General features: G+C 45.4%; 1 protein-coding gene across 1 annotated transcript in view; it reads right to left on the bottom strand.

The window, feature by feature from the left end:
• The window catches only part of BACE2 (beta-secretase 2), a 47,960-nt gene extending 31,445 nt beyond the window's left edge, over window positions 1–16,515 (bottom strand). The window contains exon 1 of the mRNA XM_041487798.1: window positions 16,120–16,515. Coding sequence (XP_041343732.1) covers window positions 16,120–16,434 — 315 coding nt within the window. The 5' untranslated portion in view covers window positions 16,435–16,515. The remainder of the gene's footprint in view (window positions 1–16,119) is intronic.
• Window positions 16,516–16,771: the final 256 nt, after the last annotated feature.

Genomic DNA, 16,771 nt, shown 5'->3' with positions numbered 1-16,771 from the left:
TCTATGGGTTTTTTTTCTCCCCTGTGTTACTTAGAGTTAGCATTTACAGCTACTTTCTAATACGAAAAAAAACCCAAAACTATCAGAAAGCTAGGCTTTAATATAGATTCTTCATCTGTTCCTCTGAAGATGCAGAAATAAAAGCAATTCAAAAGATGAATTAAGAGAAATTTTTGGAAGCATTTCTAGATGTAGAAGACTGCAAAGTCAGACATAAACCTGAAAAGCCTCCACAATGACAGATTTCTGCTTGCAGAATAATGCACACTTTGTTCAAAAGGTAAGACTAAAAACAAAAAGAGGTAAATTTGCTGGACTGGCACACTGCCCACGAACACTGGGGCAGGGATGGACTCTCCCAATTCTCACTGCTCACAAGCAACACCTCACCCCAAAGCCAAATGATCCCCTGCAGCTGGGATGGAATCATACTTCACCTCAGAGGAGGAGAAGGAGGAGGAAGCCAGACCCACATTTTACACCAAGTCCAGGAGGGGTATTTCCAGTGCTGCCCTGAGTGAGGTCACCTCACCAGAGAAAACACACCTGTCTGCTCCTAGCTCCAAAAAACCCCCTCCCATGGCCACAAGAAGGGTTCACCCATGAGCCAAGATAAGAGAGGCATTGTGAGGAAAGGGGGAAAAAAAAAAAGAATGAGATTAATTTTCTAATAATGTTTGTTCAGCAGGTGTTGCCCGCATTTTGCGGCAGCCCTGGGGATGCAAAGGAAGGTGATTTATGGCTGCACGAAAACGTGGGCAAACCAGAAGGTCAAGTTTATCACCGAAGATAACTCCTGCTTTCACAGCAGCAGAAGTTTGTCACAGAAACTGTGCAGTGTTTGCAGTCTGGGGAGGTAACAGGAGAGCCAGTGCCAGCAGCAGACCAAGCTCTCCAGAGAGGGTTTGGCCTTTGCTGCCTTTCCCCCCACTCCATTCCCAGGTGGTGCCAGGACCTGGGATTAACATTTATTACCTTTACATTTCCTATCTTCACATTCCCTCTCTTCCCCATCTATTCCCAAACACTCTTACACCCTCACTGGGCCCAGCAGAAGACCAAGAGTTTTCCCCCTGAATCTCTCCACGATCTGCACTGCTAGACTGGAAGGAATATTTCTTTTTTCCTGCCTGAAAAGCAATAATCTCTTTCTTTGCCAGAAGATTACAAAGTACTATCTGGATTAGCCAATCTATCCGTGTTTAAGAGCACTGCATGCTTCTGTAGTGGGGATTTGTATAAAAAAACCACAAATGCTAAAATGACAGATTGCTCTGAAGTATAAAGTTGCTAAACTAAATTGTGAGTTGAAATATGAGCATCTGACTGTGGGACTGATGAATAGTCATTTCGAAGAAAAATATTACAGGAAGTGCTTTATATATATTATCATTTTGACAATAAGGGAAGGCTATTATGGTTTAAAGACAAAAAAAATAGTCAGCCAATCAATCCTGGTAACAAAGCAAAATATCTATTCTTCATTTCTACGCTCTCCTTCCTGCCAATGCCCTCGGTTCCCTAAGCATTAGCATTCTTTCTGCACATGCCATCTCATGTGCTATCTTATTTTTCAGGCTGAAATTTATTTGCTGTGTCTAGATTTATCATACAACACATCCATCCTATTCATGCTATATGAACATGCTTTGCTGTTGAACATGAGCCATTACTTGCTTATCTTAGAGCTGTGTGAATCGTAGCAATTTTGTCTCATTGCCTTTTCAGAAGAGATTAACCTTTTTTTCCCTCTTTTTTATTTTCCCCACCCAGACACGAGTCTCTCTCCCGCCTCACACCCTACAGCAGACAAAACCAGGTGTGTGAAGCAATCCTGTTTATGCTCACATAAACCAGCTGCAGCTGAAGTCATGCTCTGCTCTAAGCACTGAGTTTTAATGAAAATCTGGACTAATTACAGAGTAACAACAATAACCTAGAGGTGCAGGGGAAAAAAAAAAAATCACCTGTAAATAAACATTGACAGGCTTTAAATGGCTTGAGAAGATGAAGGAAAAGTGTGATAATCTTTTAAAGGATGTAGGGGTGCCACAGAGAACCCCAGGGAGCCAAACCTTTCAGAAGGAAGGGGTTGCATGGAGGCCAAGAGGTGCCTTCATCAGCATTCCCCAGGGTAGCCACCAACCCTTAAGCACAAATAAGAGTCAGTGCTTACTGAGAGCAGCAGAAATCCTCCCAAATTTGTGAGGAAGATCTGTACATTTGCTGTACTCACACCACACACGTTCTTGAATGGAAAGATAATGAGTGCCCAGACAAATGGAGGATTAACAAAACCCCCACAAACACTCTGAAATTCAAGAAGGAGTGCATGAGACATCAGCTATTTGTGCTTAAGTGCACACAAAGCTCTTGTTAAACCCAAAGGCCTGTTTCCACCTGTTAGTAGGTGTAAAGGAACTAAATTAATCAATTTCCTGGTAATTACAGCACAGCACTGACAAGACAGGGAGGCTGTAAGCCAAATGCCACTGGGAGCAGCTCTCACATTTAACTGCAAGCCTGGAGAGGAATCCCAGTGCCCACACAGCCTTGGTTCAGAGACAGGCTGAGTCTAAGCCCTGTGTCCTAAATTAGCAAGAGTCTCGACCAGAGCTCACCCCTCCCTCCCTGGAGAACAGGGTGACTTAAGGTGCTGGAGACACAGCTATTAATTCTATAATTCCATAGCTAAAAAGAGCTTAACTCTTGGAGATGGGCTTGTGAGTGGCATCACCCGCTTCACAGGCTATTGTAAATCAAGGCAGCCCTGAAGAAGGGGAGAGAGGATGCATCTGACTCCATCTTATCAGAAGGCTAATTTATTACTTTATTATGCTATATTATATTAAAGAATACTATACTATACTAAAGAATACAGAAAGGATACTTACAGAAGGCTAAAAAGATAATAATGAAAGCTCCTGACTCTTTCCAAAGTCCTGACACAGCTTGGCCTTGGTTGGCCATTGAGTGAAAACAACTCACAGCAGAATCCAATGAAACAATCACCTGTGGGTAAACAATCTCCAAACACATTCCACATGAGCAAAACACAGGAGAAGCAAATGAGATAAGAATTGTTTTTCTTTTTTTTTTCCTGAGGCCTCTTGCTGCCTTTCAGCTTCCCAGGAGAAAAACCCTGGGCGAAGGGATCACGTTCAGAGAATGTGAGTGCCACACTCAGGCTCCTCCTCAGCATAAAACTTTCTCACCTGGAAAGCAGAGAGTGTCACCACCACGGGGCAGACCTGCTGGGCACTGTCCAGCAGGATTTTTGGGACATCAGATGGAGCTGAGGATGCTGTGGGAGGACCTGAGGAGAGGAGCTTCCAGCTCCACAGAAAACAGGGCACTGTCTGAGGTTAAATGTCTGCTGTGGCTCTTCTGCTCACCAGCACTGCTTAGGGCATGATCTTGCTAAAAAGTATAATCATGTCAAAGAATTTTAGAGGTTGGGCTTTTTTAAGGGAGACACCAAAAAAAAAAAAAAAAAAAAACCAAAAAAAAAAAAAAGGAGAAATCATGCTACTACATTACCTTTCAGACTACAACATGAAGGAGGGCTTTTTGCTTTTTTTTTTTTTTCCTTGGGTTAAGGAAATGAAATCAGTAAGCCTACATTAATGTATTATACCCAGTGAATGATTACAGTTAGAAGCCGCATTCAGTTCAGAATTTCAATTTTCTGAGGCTTTTGCTCTCCAAAATTAGCTTCCAATTTATTTTGTCAGGTCATTCTTTTCTTTTCCTCTATCGCTCATTAGACTCAGTGAAACTGCTGTCAAATTAAAAAAAAAAAAAGGCATTTTTAACTCTTCTTCTCTATCTAGCTTCAGAAGTCCTACAGTTGGTTTTTTAGTGCTCCTCCTCAAGGACATTGAATGCTTAGAGACATTTTCCAGTCTGTTCTCCTGAAATGCTGCAACAAACCCAAAGTGCAGAAGTTTTCCCTGGGTTTTCTCTATCCGCTCACCACAACAGCGAAGCAACCTTGCCAAAACGTGGAAGTCGATGGATATGATGCTATGGGAACACCCAGCTTGCTGCTCAAGACAAGTTCAGGGCTCTGGAAGCAGCCTGTCCCTCCTGGAGGCCAGGGAAGTACAGACATTCCCATGGTCATCCAGTGAGATCCCTGGATTGGCTGGGATAGTTGGGTATGGAGAGGTAAATAAACAAGCACACCCCTTGGAAAGCCAGCTATGAGCTCCCTGTACTTCAAGGCATGACCTCTGCTATAAAAATGCCACGACTTGCTCTTCAGGCCTGGCTTGCAGCACTGCCAGACTTTATTTACCATGAGATCTGGGCTGTGTCAGCCTGAAAAAGCCAATCCCACCCTCTGGAACCACCTCTTCCTCACCTGTCATAGCAGCTCCCACCTCTTTCCTCTCCTTCTGCCCAGGAACAGCCACCATCCCACACTTTCACACACCTGCTGGGCTGGTAGGATGGCAAAGGGACGTGACTGGATCTGCCAGGGCAGGTGAGGAAGGAGGGAAAGATCAGGATAAAACCCACAAGTTCATCTTTTGTCTGTGGTGGTTGTGAGGGTCCCAGGACGAGGGAAGAGATGAATTTGACTTCATGTTCTTAGAAGGTTGATATTCTATTCTATTCTATTCTATTCTATTCTATTCTATTCTATTCTATTCTAAAACTATACTAAAGAATAGAGAAAAGCATATATTAGAAGGTTAGAAAAGAATGAATAATAAAAACTCGTGACTTCTCAGAGTTGCTCACAGCTGGCTGTGATTGGTCATTAGGAAAACACAATTCACATGGAATTAGTCAAACATGTATCTGTTGGTAAATAATGTTCAGACCACATTCTAAAGCAGCAAACATGGGAGAAGAGAATCAGGTAATTATGGTTTTCGTTCTTTTCTGAGGCCTCTCAGCTTCCCAGGAGAAGGAATCCTGGCGAAGGGATTTTTCAGAAAATATCATGGTGACATATGTCTGGAATTTGGTTATTCTGATCGTGTCTCGTGTTAGGAAAGTTGTGCCAAACCTCTGGGGAAAAGGTGATGTAACTCCAGTGGTTTTATTTCCCTGGCAATTAATAAAGGGAATACAACAGACGGAAGGCTTTTGCTCCCCATTGCACCTGACCTATTTAGGATATTGCCAAGCAGAGTTTGATTGTCATCATGGGTGTTCCTTGGAATTATACAAGGGAGTTCAAAAGCACAAACAGAAATCAGCTTTATGCTCCGTATTAGCAGGAAGGACTATTTGATTGGAAAAAAAAAAAGGAAAAAAAAAGGAAAAAAAGCTGTTAACTGATGTCATAATGGTGTGTTTGATTAATTAAAAATAAGAATCATGCTTTTTATTCATATTTGTTTTAATGTTTTTACTTAAAAATTTGGCAGGACAATTTAAAGGGCAGTTTTGATTCTCAAGTGAAATAAGATATGCTTTTAAAAAAAAATCTCTTTTGAAAGCAGCACTGTTCCTCCTCTGCTATTGGAGTAGTTTATTTCTCTCTCCTTCTCAAACATTCATACTTTCCTCTTTCCCCTGGCTAATATTGGAGAGGCAGCAGCTCTGGGAAATGAACCAGCTTCGCCCGTGGCTCATACATCATTACAATTGTTAACCAAGTTCCACTATAAAGATCTTGATTACACAGGAGAACACAGAGGCATGCAGGAACACAGCTTCATTTCCACATACCAGATTGAGTTTGTAGGGCAGGAAGTTAAAAGGCTTTGTTATGCTCTCGGGTTGATAAAGTCTGCCAGGACACACCATAACAGCAGCTCCCTACAAGCCATTGCTCCACACAGCAACAATTCCAGGGCAGGAATCAGCTTCCTTCTGCTCTGGCCAGGGGTTACATCCCACTGTGTGATGATGGATGTGTGATGGGAGCTGGATTTGGATGGTCTTGAAGATCCTTTTCAACCCAAACCATTCTATTCACACCACTGGAGCTGATGGTGCTCAGGGCACTGGAATTGTGGAATTTTGCCCACTGGCAACAGCAAATGCTGTTGTGCACAGCTGCCATGGAGAAAAGCTCCCAAACCTGGGCAAAAAGCTGCAGCAAGTACCACTGGCATCTGGTCACCTGCCAATGATCAAAGGTCATTCAAGGTAAACCTGAAGGCTCAGCAGAGTGCAAATGAAAGTTAATTTTAGCTGGAACATGTAGCAGTGCTCATAACCACAGCTCCTGAGAAATTCTGTGAACTCTCCCCATCCCCCACACGGTTTATCTCAGCGGTTCAAATGCAAAAATCTGGCACTTTGGATCATGTGAAATGTTTGTGTTATCCCCTGAAGGACTTTGTTTCTGAGAAGTAATGAGAAGATTATTCTCTGACAGTTAAGCTGAAGCACTGTGACTGCATCAGATGTTACATTGCTCCAGCAGCTCCCAGACTTTTGGGAAGTGTGGCCACCTTTGAACTCCTCTGTCTTATTTGCAACCCGAGAGTGGCTGAGAAGAAAAATGAATGAATTAAATAAAAATCTCTTTAGTTGGAGACAAGGTAGGAACGATGAATCATTTTCTGACACGCCTCACACTTCACTCTTTGCTGTAGCAGACATCTACCAGGCAGCACAGTGAACAAAAGCACAACCTTTCCAAACCACACTTAGGCTGCACAGTAATACTGCCCTGAACAGCTCAAGCTGCTGTAGTGTGCTCTGGCTTGAATCATGGAATGGTTTGGGTCGGGAGGAACCTTAAAAATTGTCTCATTCCAATCCCCTGTCATGGGCAGGGAAACTTCCACCAGACCAGGTTGCTAAAAGCCCCGTCCAACCTGGCCTTGAAAAGATGCCACAATTGTTAATTTTTTATACTGCAGACACTGACAGTCAAGGTTTCTGTATCAACAGGTATCATAATGGAATTCTGGAAGTAAAGTTTCCATTTACATAGACAAAAAATCTGAGGAAAAAACCTCCCTCGATATTTCACAAAGTCACAATTTTGAAAACAGATCCAAATCCTGCAGTCAAAACAAAACACCCCAGTATTTTATTTTCTCTGCCAAAACTATTGCTGCCAATGGCATTCTTCAAATTCTTTTCTTCCCAGATTCCACAATAAAAGTGTTCAAGTTGGCACATGCAGGACCCAAGCTTCCACATGATGACAAAGCAGGTAAGCCTTTTGTTCCTGTAGAAACCCCAAATCCTGATCTTCTCTGGTGTGAAGCTTCTTATGGAAGCAAAGTAGGAAGCAGAAAGAGCCTGGGTGGTGAAAAAATTCTCACATCTGGCCTTGACCTGAGCCTGAGCAGTAGGTGGGCTCCAAGGTGCTCTGCTGAGAGCCACTCTCACAGGCACATCCACTCACAAATATCAAGGAATTATGTGAGAGATGGCTGACAAAAGCATCCAATTATTTTTCCCCTGTCAAATGGCAGGAGCTGGCCTTTAATCCCTCCCTCAAGTGGAAAGGTGACTCTCAGTTCTTGAGTTGTCATGTCTTTTTCTTTAAAGCAAAAATGCCAGTTTTGGATCCCTAAGGATGGATTCTTCTCTGTATTTAGGGAGGAGAAGCGTACCAAGTGTTGCTGCAACATTACATACCTTTCCTCTTTTAAAATAAAGCCAGACTAAGATGTGAGACCAGCATTTTCCCTGAACACATTGCAATCTAGCTTAATAGCAGTTTTTGCTAGTAAATAGGTACAAAAATAAGCCAACCATAAAGCTAAATAAAATCAACTAATTTTAGTACTCGCAAGCTGAGCAAAGAGGACAAAATCTACAAGCAATTTGTTTTTCACAATATCAAATTATTAGTAAGTAGTGGTGAGGGGAAAAAAGGATTGCAGAGTGCAATTACTGTCTTAACAGATTCCCTTCAAAAGGGCCTAATTATGACACATTAATTGTATTCAGTGAATTGTAATTTTCACTCAAATAAGATCTTTTTCCTCCATCTAGCTTGTTTTCCTCAAACTCCCTCCCCATGACACCCCCCAGGTTTCATCTGTTAGAGAAGGACTCTTAAAAAAAATCCCAAAATAAAAGTCTAGAACACTCGTTCCCAGCTGCCCTTCCTGTAAAATACTCTTAGACTTAAAAAAAGGCAGCGAGAGCAGTAGGAAAGACAGGCAAAATGAAGAATGAGAGAAGAACTCTGAGGGAGGAATGAGACCAGGGGGAAAAGGGTGCTATTTTATCAGCCTTTAGCAAAAGAGGGAGCAAACATTGACTCTGGCCTGAAGCTTCCTGAAGGCTCCAGGGCTGACGTTGCTACGTGGCCGCTCTCGGACGTGCACAGCCAAAAGTCTACCAGAAAGCCACGCCTGGGGCAAGGCTGGGCTTGCGGGCAACAGCAGCTGCTCTCAGCCTCAGGAGAAGATTTCAGAGCTCCTTGGTGAGGCTCTCAGGTGCTGCCAGGCTGAATCCCTCGTTGTGCCAAGCAGGCGCCACCGCAGCGAAACCAAAGCTGTGGGGCTGGTGCAGACTGGAGCTGGATCGCGCGTCCGACCGCCGGCGATCTCTGACCTGGCTGGGTGTGGAGAGGCCAGAGATGGGCTGGCAACAACACCCCAAGGGATCTGTGGGTGCACAGAGAAACCCTCTGGTCTCAGGAGCTCGACGATGCTGTGGCCGCAACGAGGAAGGGATGGGTACGACTGAAGCGCCAACGCTGGAGATATTTATTAAATAAATAAAAAGGGCACAAATGAGGGTGCAAACAAAACATAAAGAGGCTGCTTCAGAAGACTCCAGAGTGGGGCCGACACATAGATATATGTATAGTCTCCCACAGAATGTTCTAGAAGCCTTCTGGCAAATCATGCATGGCCACTCCCAGTTGGTCCCAGAGTCCTTTGCTTGTCCTTTGCTCCTCACCATAAACTTCCTGGATGTCATTAGTTGCGGCTTCTTGTTTCTTGAGGCCTGATGTTTGTTGACTGTGTGGCTGTGTGGCCAGTCTCTGGCCTGTCTCCTCCAGGGCAAGCTCCCACACTGGCCTCCTTCAGGTGCTGCCCACAGTGGAGGAGCTCCCTTGTCAGAACCCAGCACATGTATGAGGCTTTACAAGCCACAGGAGTTTAAGTGGAATGATAGTGAATTTGTCACAGGGTGAAAAAAGTAGCATTTTGGGGATTTAGAATGGGGGTTCAAGAGGCAAGATGGAGGAATCCGGGCGTGTCCTGTCTCTCTCCTTCTTTTTTCTTGTCCTCCATCTTCTGCTGTGATGGTGGCACTTTTGGATTGGTTTAGAGTAGAGACAGACTATCTAGGTGATAGCTATTGAAAGTTATTGTAAATAAAGTGCACGTAGTTCTTAGTATAAAAAACTAACACCACCCCAAGGGCGGGTCAGTGTGGCACGAACTCACCTGCCAGACAGACCTCTGCAGGTCAGGGAAAGAATGTTATAGATAAGGAAAAGAAACAACCTTGAGAACAAGGACAGAAGAGTCTTGGCTTCTTCTTTGGCCTCGGGGCTGGGAGAAAAGGACTTTCTAATACCGTGGGGTCATCTCAACCTCAGAGACCCCATCACTCCCTGAGTGTTTCCAGCCAAGGGAAAAGCACAGTGGGTTGCTCATGCTGAGGTTCTCCTCTCAGCCAGGCTGCTCCCAGCCCCACTGAGCCGTGTCCTGCCAGCCCAGCTCCTTAACACCGCGATCCAGTCGCGCGGAGAGCTGTGATGGAGCCATGAGCACAAAGGAAAGTAAGATCTATCTAGTCCTGGGCTACTTTAAGTGCTCTGAAGGGCACTGAGCTGACGGATGGAAATTGAGGTGTAAAAGTGACCTTAGAACATGTTCTGTGTTTGCTTCATCAGCTTGGATCTACAGAGCAAACCCAGGCTGGAAAGCAGCAAGATGTAGGACAGGCCTGTCAATAGCAGGAAAAAACACTTCCTTTTTTAAGGCAGCTGAGAGCTGCCTCCTTTACTTTGAAGATTTGATCTCAAGCCCTAATCTAGGCTGAAATAGAAGCAACAAGTTCCTTCACTTATTTACTCAAGTTGTTTGTACGATTAAATCTGTATTTTACAGCCAGTAGGAAAAGGGGGAGAGAGGACTGTCCGACTCCCACTGGAGAGGCACATGTGAGAGCCATTGTACCAGCTTCCTTTTTCAAACAGAGCTGCACTTGACAATGACCAGACAACACTTCGGGTCAGACTCGTTTCACTTACACTGAGTGAGGACATTTCAAAAATTATAATATGTGGAGGCAATGTTATAGCTAGGGTGTCCTCACATACTCGAAGGCATAAGTGCTCTTCAAGAAAATGAAGACCCCTGCAAGGTGTAGTAGCTTTTAAATCTGTCTTGCCAGATGCAATCCCTAGAGCTCACAGTCCTCTGGTTAGAGAGGGGGGGGAAAGGGGAAAAAAAACACAAGAAAAACCCAAATAAGAAGAGAAAGATTTCTTCCTTAATAATCCAAATGAAACAAACACACGGAAATTCCACATGGGCTTTCGTCCACTGTTTCATTTTCATCTCATTTCTACTCCAAATCCCAACTAATTTAGACTTTATTCAGGGAAAACAGTTATTTGCTCGCCCTCTACTTTCCTCTTTCCAAATTGAACTGATGCTTTTTCCTTGATAAGGAATGAAATGCAAAGCGGTAAAAAATGTGAGCCTTGCACCTATTTCCACCATCCCTGCTCCTCACAACAGCTCTTCTGCCCTGACCCACCAGGATCTGAATTCAGGATTGCCTCAACCAGATCCCCTGGATAATAAAGCTTCCATCACTTCTCTGAAGAGGAGAAAGCTCCTTTAAAGGAACAGTTAGTGGGGCTCTAATCCCTGACTCTGGGAGAGAAGAGGATCCTGAGGAATGACCATGGTGAGCCTCTTCCATCCAATGTAATAAGCACTTGCATTTTGGGTTATTTCTATAGTACAGCCTCTACTACCCCCACACAGCCTCTTTTGACAGGGCTAGTTTAGGATGGAAGAAGGTGCTAGAATGCTAATTTGTAAAGGCAGGGACTTTTTGGTCAACCCAAACCTGGTATGTTGGCTTGCTTGTCTTGGGTCAAAAACACATCACAGCCCACCAGGCCACAGCTGTTCACTGGATTAGTCCTGAATTACAACTGCCACGTGCTCGTCCTTTTTATTTTGCAGGTATCCAACAACAATCAAAATCAACACAAATCACCATTTAGAAACAGGATTATTTTGCATTTCAATACTATTTCCACTAGACAGATCTGGAGGGATTTTGCCACTGACACCTCAAAACACTCCAATGCACCATAGAAATTGTCTTTGCTTCTCAGCCTTTTGTTTTTTTAGCTTTCATAAAGAACTCAAACGTAAATACAAAAGACCTTAGTAATTAGTTTTAAAAAAAAGATAAAAAAAAAAGACAAAAAGAGAGAACTGAGATGGAACCTGCCTTCTGATATTTGAACAAAGAAAGATCACATTTTATAACTCCTTGTATCTAGAGAGACAGTGAGACCCTTTTCAGCAAAATTAAGAAAGCAGAGCTGAGCTTGTTTGGGAATAGTACAGCACCAAAAATCAGATTACAAGAGCAGCTGAATCTTTCCTCACATCTTCCTTCCTTTCAACACTCAGGGAATGAGAGCTACCACCAATTAAAGAATAATGGCTGCAAGTTCAGAACTTGTTAATGTGTGTGTACATCACCTTCAAAACACGAAGCCATAAATTCTGACTCCACGACACACTAGAGGTATTTAATACACATCCTTCTTTGTCATTCCTCTCTTTAATAGCTGGAAGAAATGGAAGGGAAGACAACCTCCCACCAATTATGTGGGAACTGAAGTTTGTGTTTTGCAGCGGGGGCCGTTAGACCCAACATCCACACTGACCCTAAAACTTGGGAGTAAGTTTATAGAAGGGGATTTTGCTCACCCCGTGCACAGAACAAACTGTCATTAGGATAAACAGCAGATTTAAAAGCCTCTTCGTGAACAGAATGAAAAACTGAGACTGAAAGAAAGGAGCTGTGGCATTCAGAGCACAAGCTGGATCCTTCTGTGGATCCAACAGACCCGAGCTCTCAGGTCTCTCTTTCACAGAGAAGTTGCAGGATTAACATTTACCTGTTCTCAATAAAAACACAGCTTGGAAATGCAGTGGGATCAGCAGGATCCACCACCTCGTACAAGAGGCAAGATGAGGCAATGGTACTGTCCCTGCAAACATTTAATGCAGTCCAGATGGACTTCAAAGCTGTGAAAAACATGAGTTTTTTTTAAGAGTTTGACTATTCTTTTGGTCAAAAGCTTGTAGGAGAAACAAAATTAATATGAAAAGAACTGCAGTGAAGATAGCAAAAAACCCTAAATGATCTTGGATTCAATTTCTCACAGTTCTTATAATCTCAGGGTAGGCAAAATAATAAAATATAGAGCAAAGGAATTCCATCAGATTATTTAAAGAAATAGCTAAGAACACTGCACACAATTCATATTGGGCTCTTGCCACCTCTTGTTTAAATCTGGAATTGGAAGAAGTGTGCCTATGCAGACAGGTATAAAGCCCACAATCCATCAGGGGTAGGACACATAATAATACATCCATGAAATAAGGGACAAATACATTACACCCTTCAATACAACAGACTGTTTTCACCTTTCACATAATTCTTAAGTAGGTCTACATGTGAATGAATAGGAATTAGTGGGAGTAATAACACTTGACACCAACCTGGTAACTGGTCTGGAGATCTGATAGGATTAGGAAGGATACTGTATCATAAAACTGGAAATGATCAGAAACACTTTGGCTGCAAACACTTTGCAAAACTGGATTGACTGCATTGAAGTTTCCTGTCTTGGAAATAAAATAAATTTTGACTTCACACAGCTGCTCTATTTTTGTACCATCAGAACAAGTGTTTCAGAACTGCCATTGTGAATCGCAGTCTGTGCTGTGTTTATCTGCTATATGACAAATCAGAATTGGAACGAAAGCCAAAAAGTATGCCTTAAATGACCTGAAAAATGAAATTCTGTCATAGTAGCTTCCTTCCAAGAACAGGAATTAAAAAAGGAAAATTTCTAAAAATGCAGCTGAGCAGTAAAGCAAGCCCTGTAGTGCTGAAGCCTTTCACAAATGTTCATTCCCCATTCTGGCACAGCAGCTTCCAGCACTTGACGCACGCGCTCCCGAAGTCACTGGGCACCAACACTACTGTAACCACCACGTCAAATCTGCTTTCTCTTCTCACAGCCTGCTGCTTGGTCACGGCCCACCACTGCCCTGGGAGCATTTCCCCATCCCCTCTCTGCTCCCTGCGCAGAGCAGCAGCGGTGCCAGGCGCCTTTCCGCTGCGCGAGCGCGGAAGCGCAGCCGCGCTGCTCCGGCGCTCCTCGCTGCCAGCATCCTCCTTCCTCCTTGGCAGAGCGTCAGGGCAGCGCTCCTGCTCCCTGGGCTGGCGGTGCTGGGACAGGCCTGGCTCAGGCAGGCAGCTGGGAAGCCCCAAACTGGAGGGGTGCAAGAGCAAAGCAAGGTGTCCAAGCATCGCTTCGCGGCGCAGCTGCTGGCGTGAAGCGAAGTCAGGTTGGGAGGAGCATTTAAATCAGGGAAAGGTTTTTCCTTTTCTACAGCATCACGCACAGCCCACTCCCAACTCCAGCGACGACTTGCCCAAGGAGCTTAACACAATCCAACGCTTGGCACTATCCAGACACTTGCTTTTAGTAGCAGCATGTGAAGCATTCAAGTACCAACAGTAGGAGCTTTGTAGCTTTATACTACTCGTTGCAAAGAAGAAAAAACAGCAAGTACATTTGTGATCTTTAAGTCTTCTGGTTTCAGGCAGGGAACGAGATAACAAATTCATCCTCATCAAAAGTACAGAAGAAATTCTAACTGCACTCCACTGAGTCATTACACACCAAGATCTGATTTGGGAAACAGAAGCATTTATAATCTTACTTACAACCTCAGTGGGTCTGCTTGTGAATAAAACCTCACATGTGCTAAACCAGTGGTAGTCTTTAAAATAATTAACTTTGCAAGAAGTCAGAACTAGTTCAAAATAGTAAAAGCTTTGCAATCAGATTCAAAAGATGGTGGTTTTTTTTTTAATGTGGAAAAAATAAAAATCAGAGGAAAGTCTAGCTGCAACCTTCCATCACCTGTAATACAAGTGATATGAGCTGTTAAGCATAAGTGAAGCCTGTGGGTGTACTGAGGGCAGCACATTTCTCCCTCTTAGACCTCCAGTCATATTATTAAAGGCCTGTCACATTTTTCCTTCTCCATTTCTTCCCATTTCAGAATCCCCCTAGACATGGTAAGGAGATAATATGCTTGATAGTCACTTTTTCTACCTGAAGATATTTTTTTTCATCTAAGACAGGCTGAATTGGGTGATTAGTCCAATCAAATTTGGTGCCTCGATTCCGGCAGAAGCCAATATTGAATGTTTGAATGTTCCCTGGAGTTATGAAGCACACACCACACCACACTAGCAGAACTAGTCAAATATGCATCACTCAACATGCAGGAAAAATTATTTCATGGCCTTCATGGCCACACCTTGATATGTCAGACCTAGTTACATTTGGGTTTTTTTAATCTGTATTTATTGATCATAAAACAATGCCAGCCTTTCTCAATGCATATATTGATCCCAGTGTGATACCTTTTGATTAGAGAGATGATGTGGCCAATCCTCTTACATTCGAGGGGCAAAAAAAGAAAGAGCTCAGACACGTCCAAAAATGCAATGACGGCTGAACGCTCCCCACTGGCTGCACATTTTGGCATTCATTGGCTTTTTATTACGTAGGGGAGTTAAGCAAAAGAATAAAGATTTTTTTTTTTTTCTGTCTACACTGGGAACCTCAGGACCTAAAGTCCTGAAGCAAACACAAAGTTCTGAAGGAAAGCCCCGAGGGCTCTCAGGAAATTAATCCCCACTCAGCTGACTAGTCATCCCACCAGCAGCCCAGCACCGCTCCTCCTGGGATCTCATGACACAGATGAAAGAGCAACTACACAGCAAAAAAAAAAAAAAAAAATTTTTTTAATCTGTATTTATTGATCATAAAACAATGCCAGCCTTTCTCAATGCATATATTGATCCCAGTGTGATACCTTTTGATTAGAGAGATGATGTGGCCAATCCTCTTACATTCGAGGGGCAAAAAAAGAAAGAGCTCAGACACGTCCAAAAATGCAATGACGGCTGAACGCTCCCCACTGGCTGCACATTTTGGCATTCATTGGCTTTTTATTACGTAGGGGAGTTAAGCAGAAGAATAAAGATTTTTTTTTTTTTTCTGTCTACACTGGGAACCTCAGGACCTAAAGTCCTGAAGCAAACACAAAGTTCTGAAGGAAAGCCCCGAGGGCTCTCAGGAAATTAATCCCCACTCAGCTGACTAGTCATCCCACCAGCAGCCCAGCACCGCTCCTCCTGGGATCTCATGACACAGATGAAAGACCAACTACACGGCAAAAAAAAAAAAAAAAATCCCCAAAAACAACCCGAAACAAACTTCAGCCACACTGGTGGCGACAGAGAAGGAAGATTCAAGGCAACACGGTTTATCCGAAAATATTCAGAACACACACGTTCTTTGCCCCGTTAATGAGCAGCACATGGATTCCCGACAGAAGGGGCTGGTTGTGCCCAGCCATCACTTAGTTTAGCAGGAAGATGCCGAGTGATTCTCCCGGGAGCACCGGGAAGATCTACCAAAGCACCCAATCACGATGCAGAGCAGCTTAAAAAAGCAAAGAATAACAAAAAAAGCACCCTCTGTCTCTAAAGCACGGTCAGTTCGGCTGGCAGAGCAACTCGCTTCGGATCCAAACGCCGTGACACAGCCCAAAAGAAATCCCGGGGACCTGATCCGCAGATTCCCCGAGCAGGGGCAGGACAGGGCAGCCGGGGGATGCTTCTCTCCTCTCTCCCCTCCCTGCGGGTCCGCAGAAAGTCGCTGCTGCCGCCGCTCCCCCGCGCCGGGCACCGGCCCCGTCTCCCGGGAAGGGAGGGGGAGAAAGGGGAAGGGAGGAGGCGCCAGCGCCGAGCACCGGGACAAAGTTGCGTTGGAGCCGGGGGGGCGGCCGAGTCGCTCCCAGCCAGGAGAAGTTTGGCCCCCTCCTCCCCATCCCTCCCAGCGCCCCCGGCCCGCAGCCCCCGGCCCGCTCCTACCGCCTGCGGCGGGGTCCCGATCAGCATCTCCAGGTAGTAGCCGCGGCCGGAGTCTCCCTGGAGGTTCTCCACCATGGCTAAAAAGTTGAGGGTGCCGCCGGGATCCGAAGCCAAGGCCAAGCCGTCCGCAGCCCCGGGGGCATCCTGCTGCCGGCTGCCGCTGGCCGGCCGCAGCACCACCGGGGCGGGCGGCGACCCGGCGGGGGCGGCGGGGTGGGACACGCGGAGCGGCAGGGAGAAGAGCGCCCGGCAGAGCCCCGCGGTGCCGGCCAGGAGCAGCAGCAGCAATCCGGGAGCCGCCGGCGGCGTCCCCATCCCGGCAGCAGCGCCGGGGCCGGGAGTCGCTTCCCAAGTGCGGCGGCTCCGGCCGGAGGCAGCGGCCGCCTGGCTGCCAGACTGGAGCAGCCGAGGAGGGGAGGAGGAGGAGGAGGAGGAAGAAGAAGGGAGCGGCTTACCCACGCCCCGGCTCCATCTCCCCCTCCCCCGAAGCGAGCTCCTCCTCGCGTTTCTCCCGCACGGCCCCCGGGCGGCCGGAGCGCTCCGAGCTCCGGGGGCCGTGCGGGGAAAGTTTCTCCGACCCAGCGCCCACGGGAGAAACTTCCCGGCTCGGCTCGGCCCTGCTCCCGGCCCCGCTAACGGGGCGTGACGGCAC

Source organism: Pyrgilauda ruficollis, unplaced genomic scaffold (assembly GCF_017590135.1).
Source record: "Pyrgilauda ruficollis isolate IOZ18807 unplaced genomic scaffold, ASM1759013v1 scaffold84, whole genome shotgun sequence".
Lineage (NCBI taxonomy): Eukaryota > Metazoa > Chordata > Aves > Passeriformes > Passeridae > Pyrgilauda > Pyrgilauda ruficollis.
The sequence above is the reverse complement of the archived record's forward strand: the minus strand, read 5'-3'. Positions and strand labels throughout refer to the sequence as shown.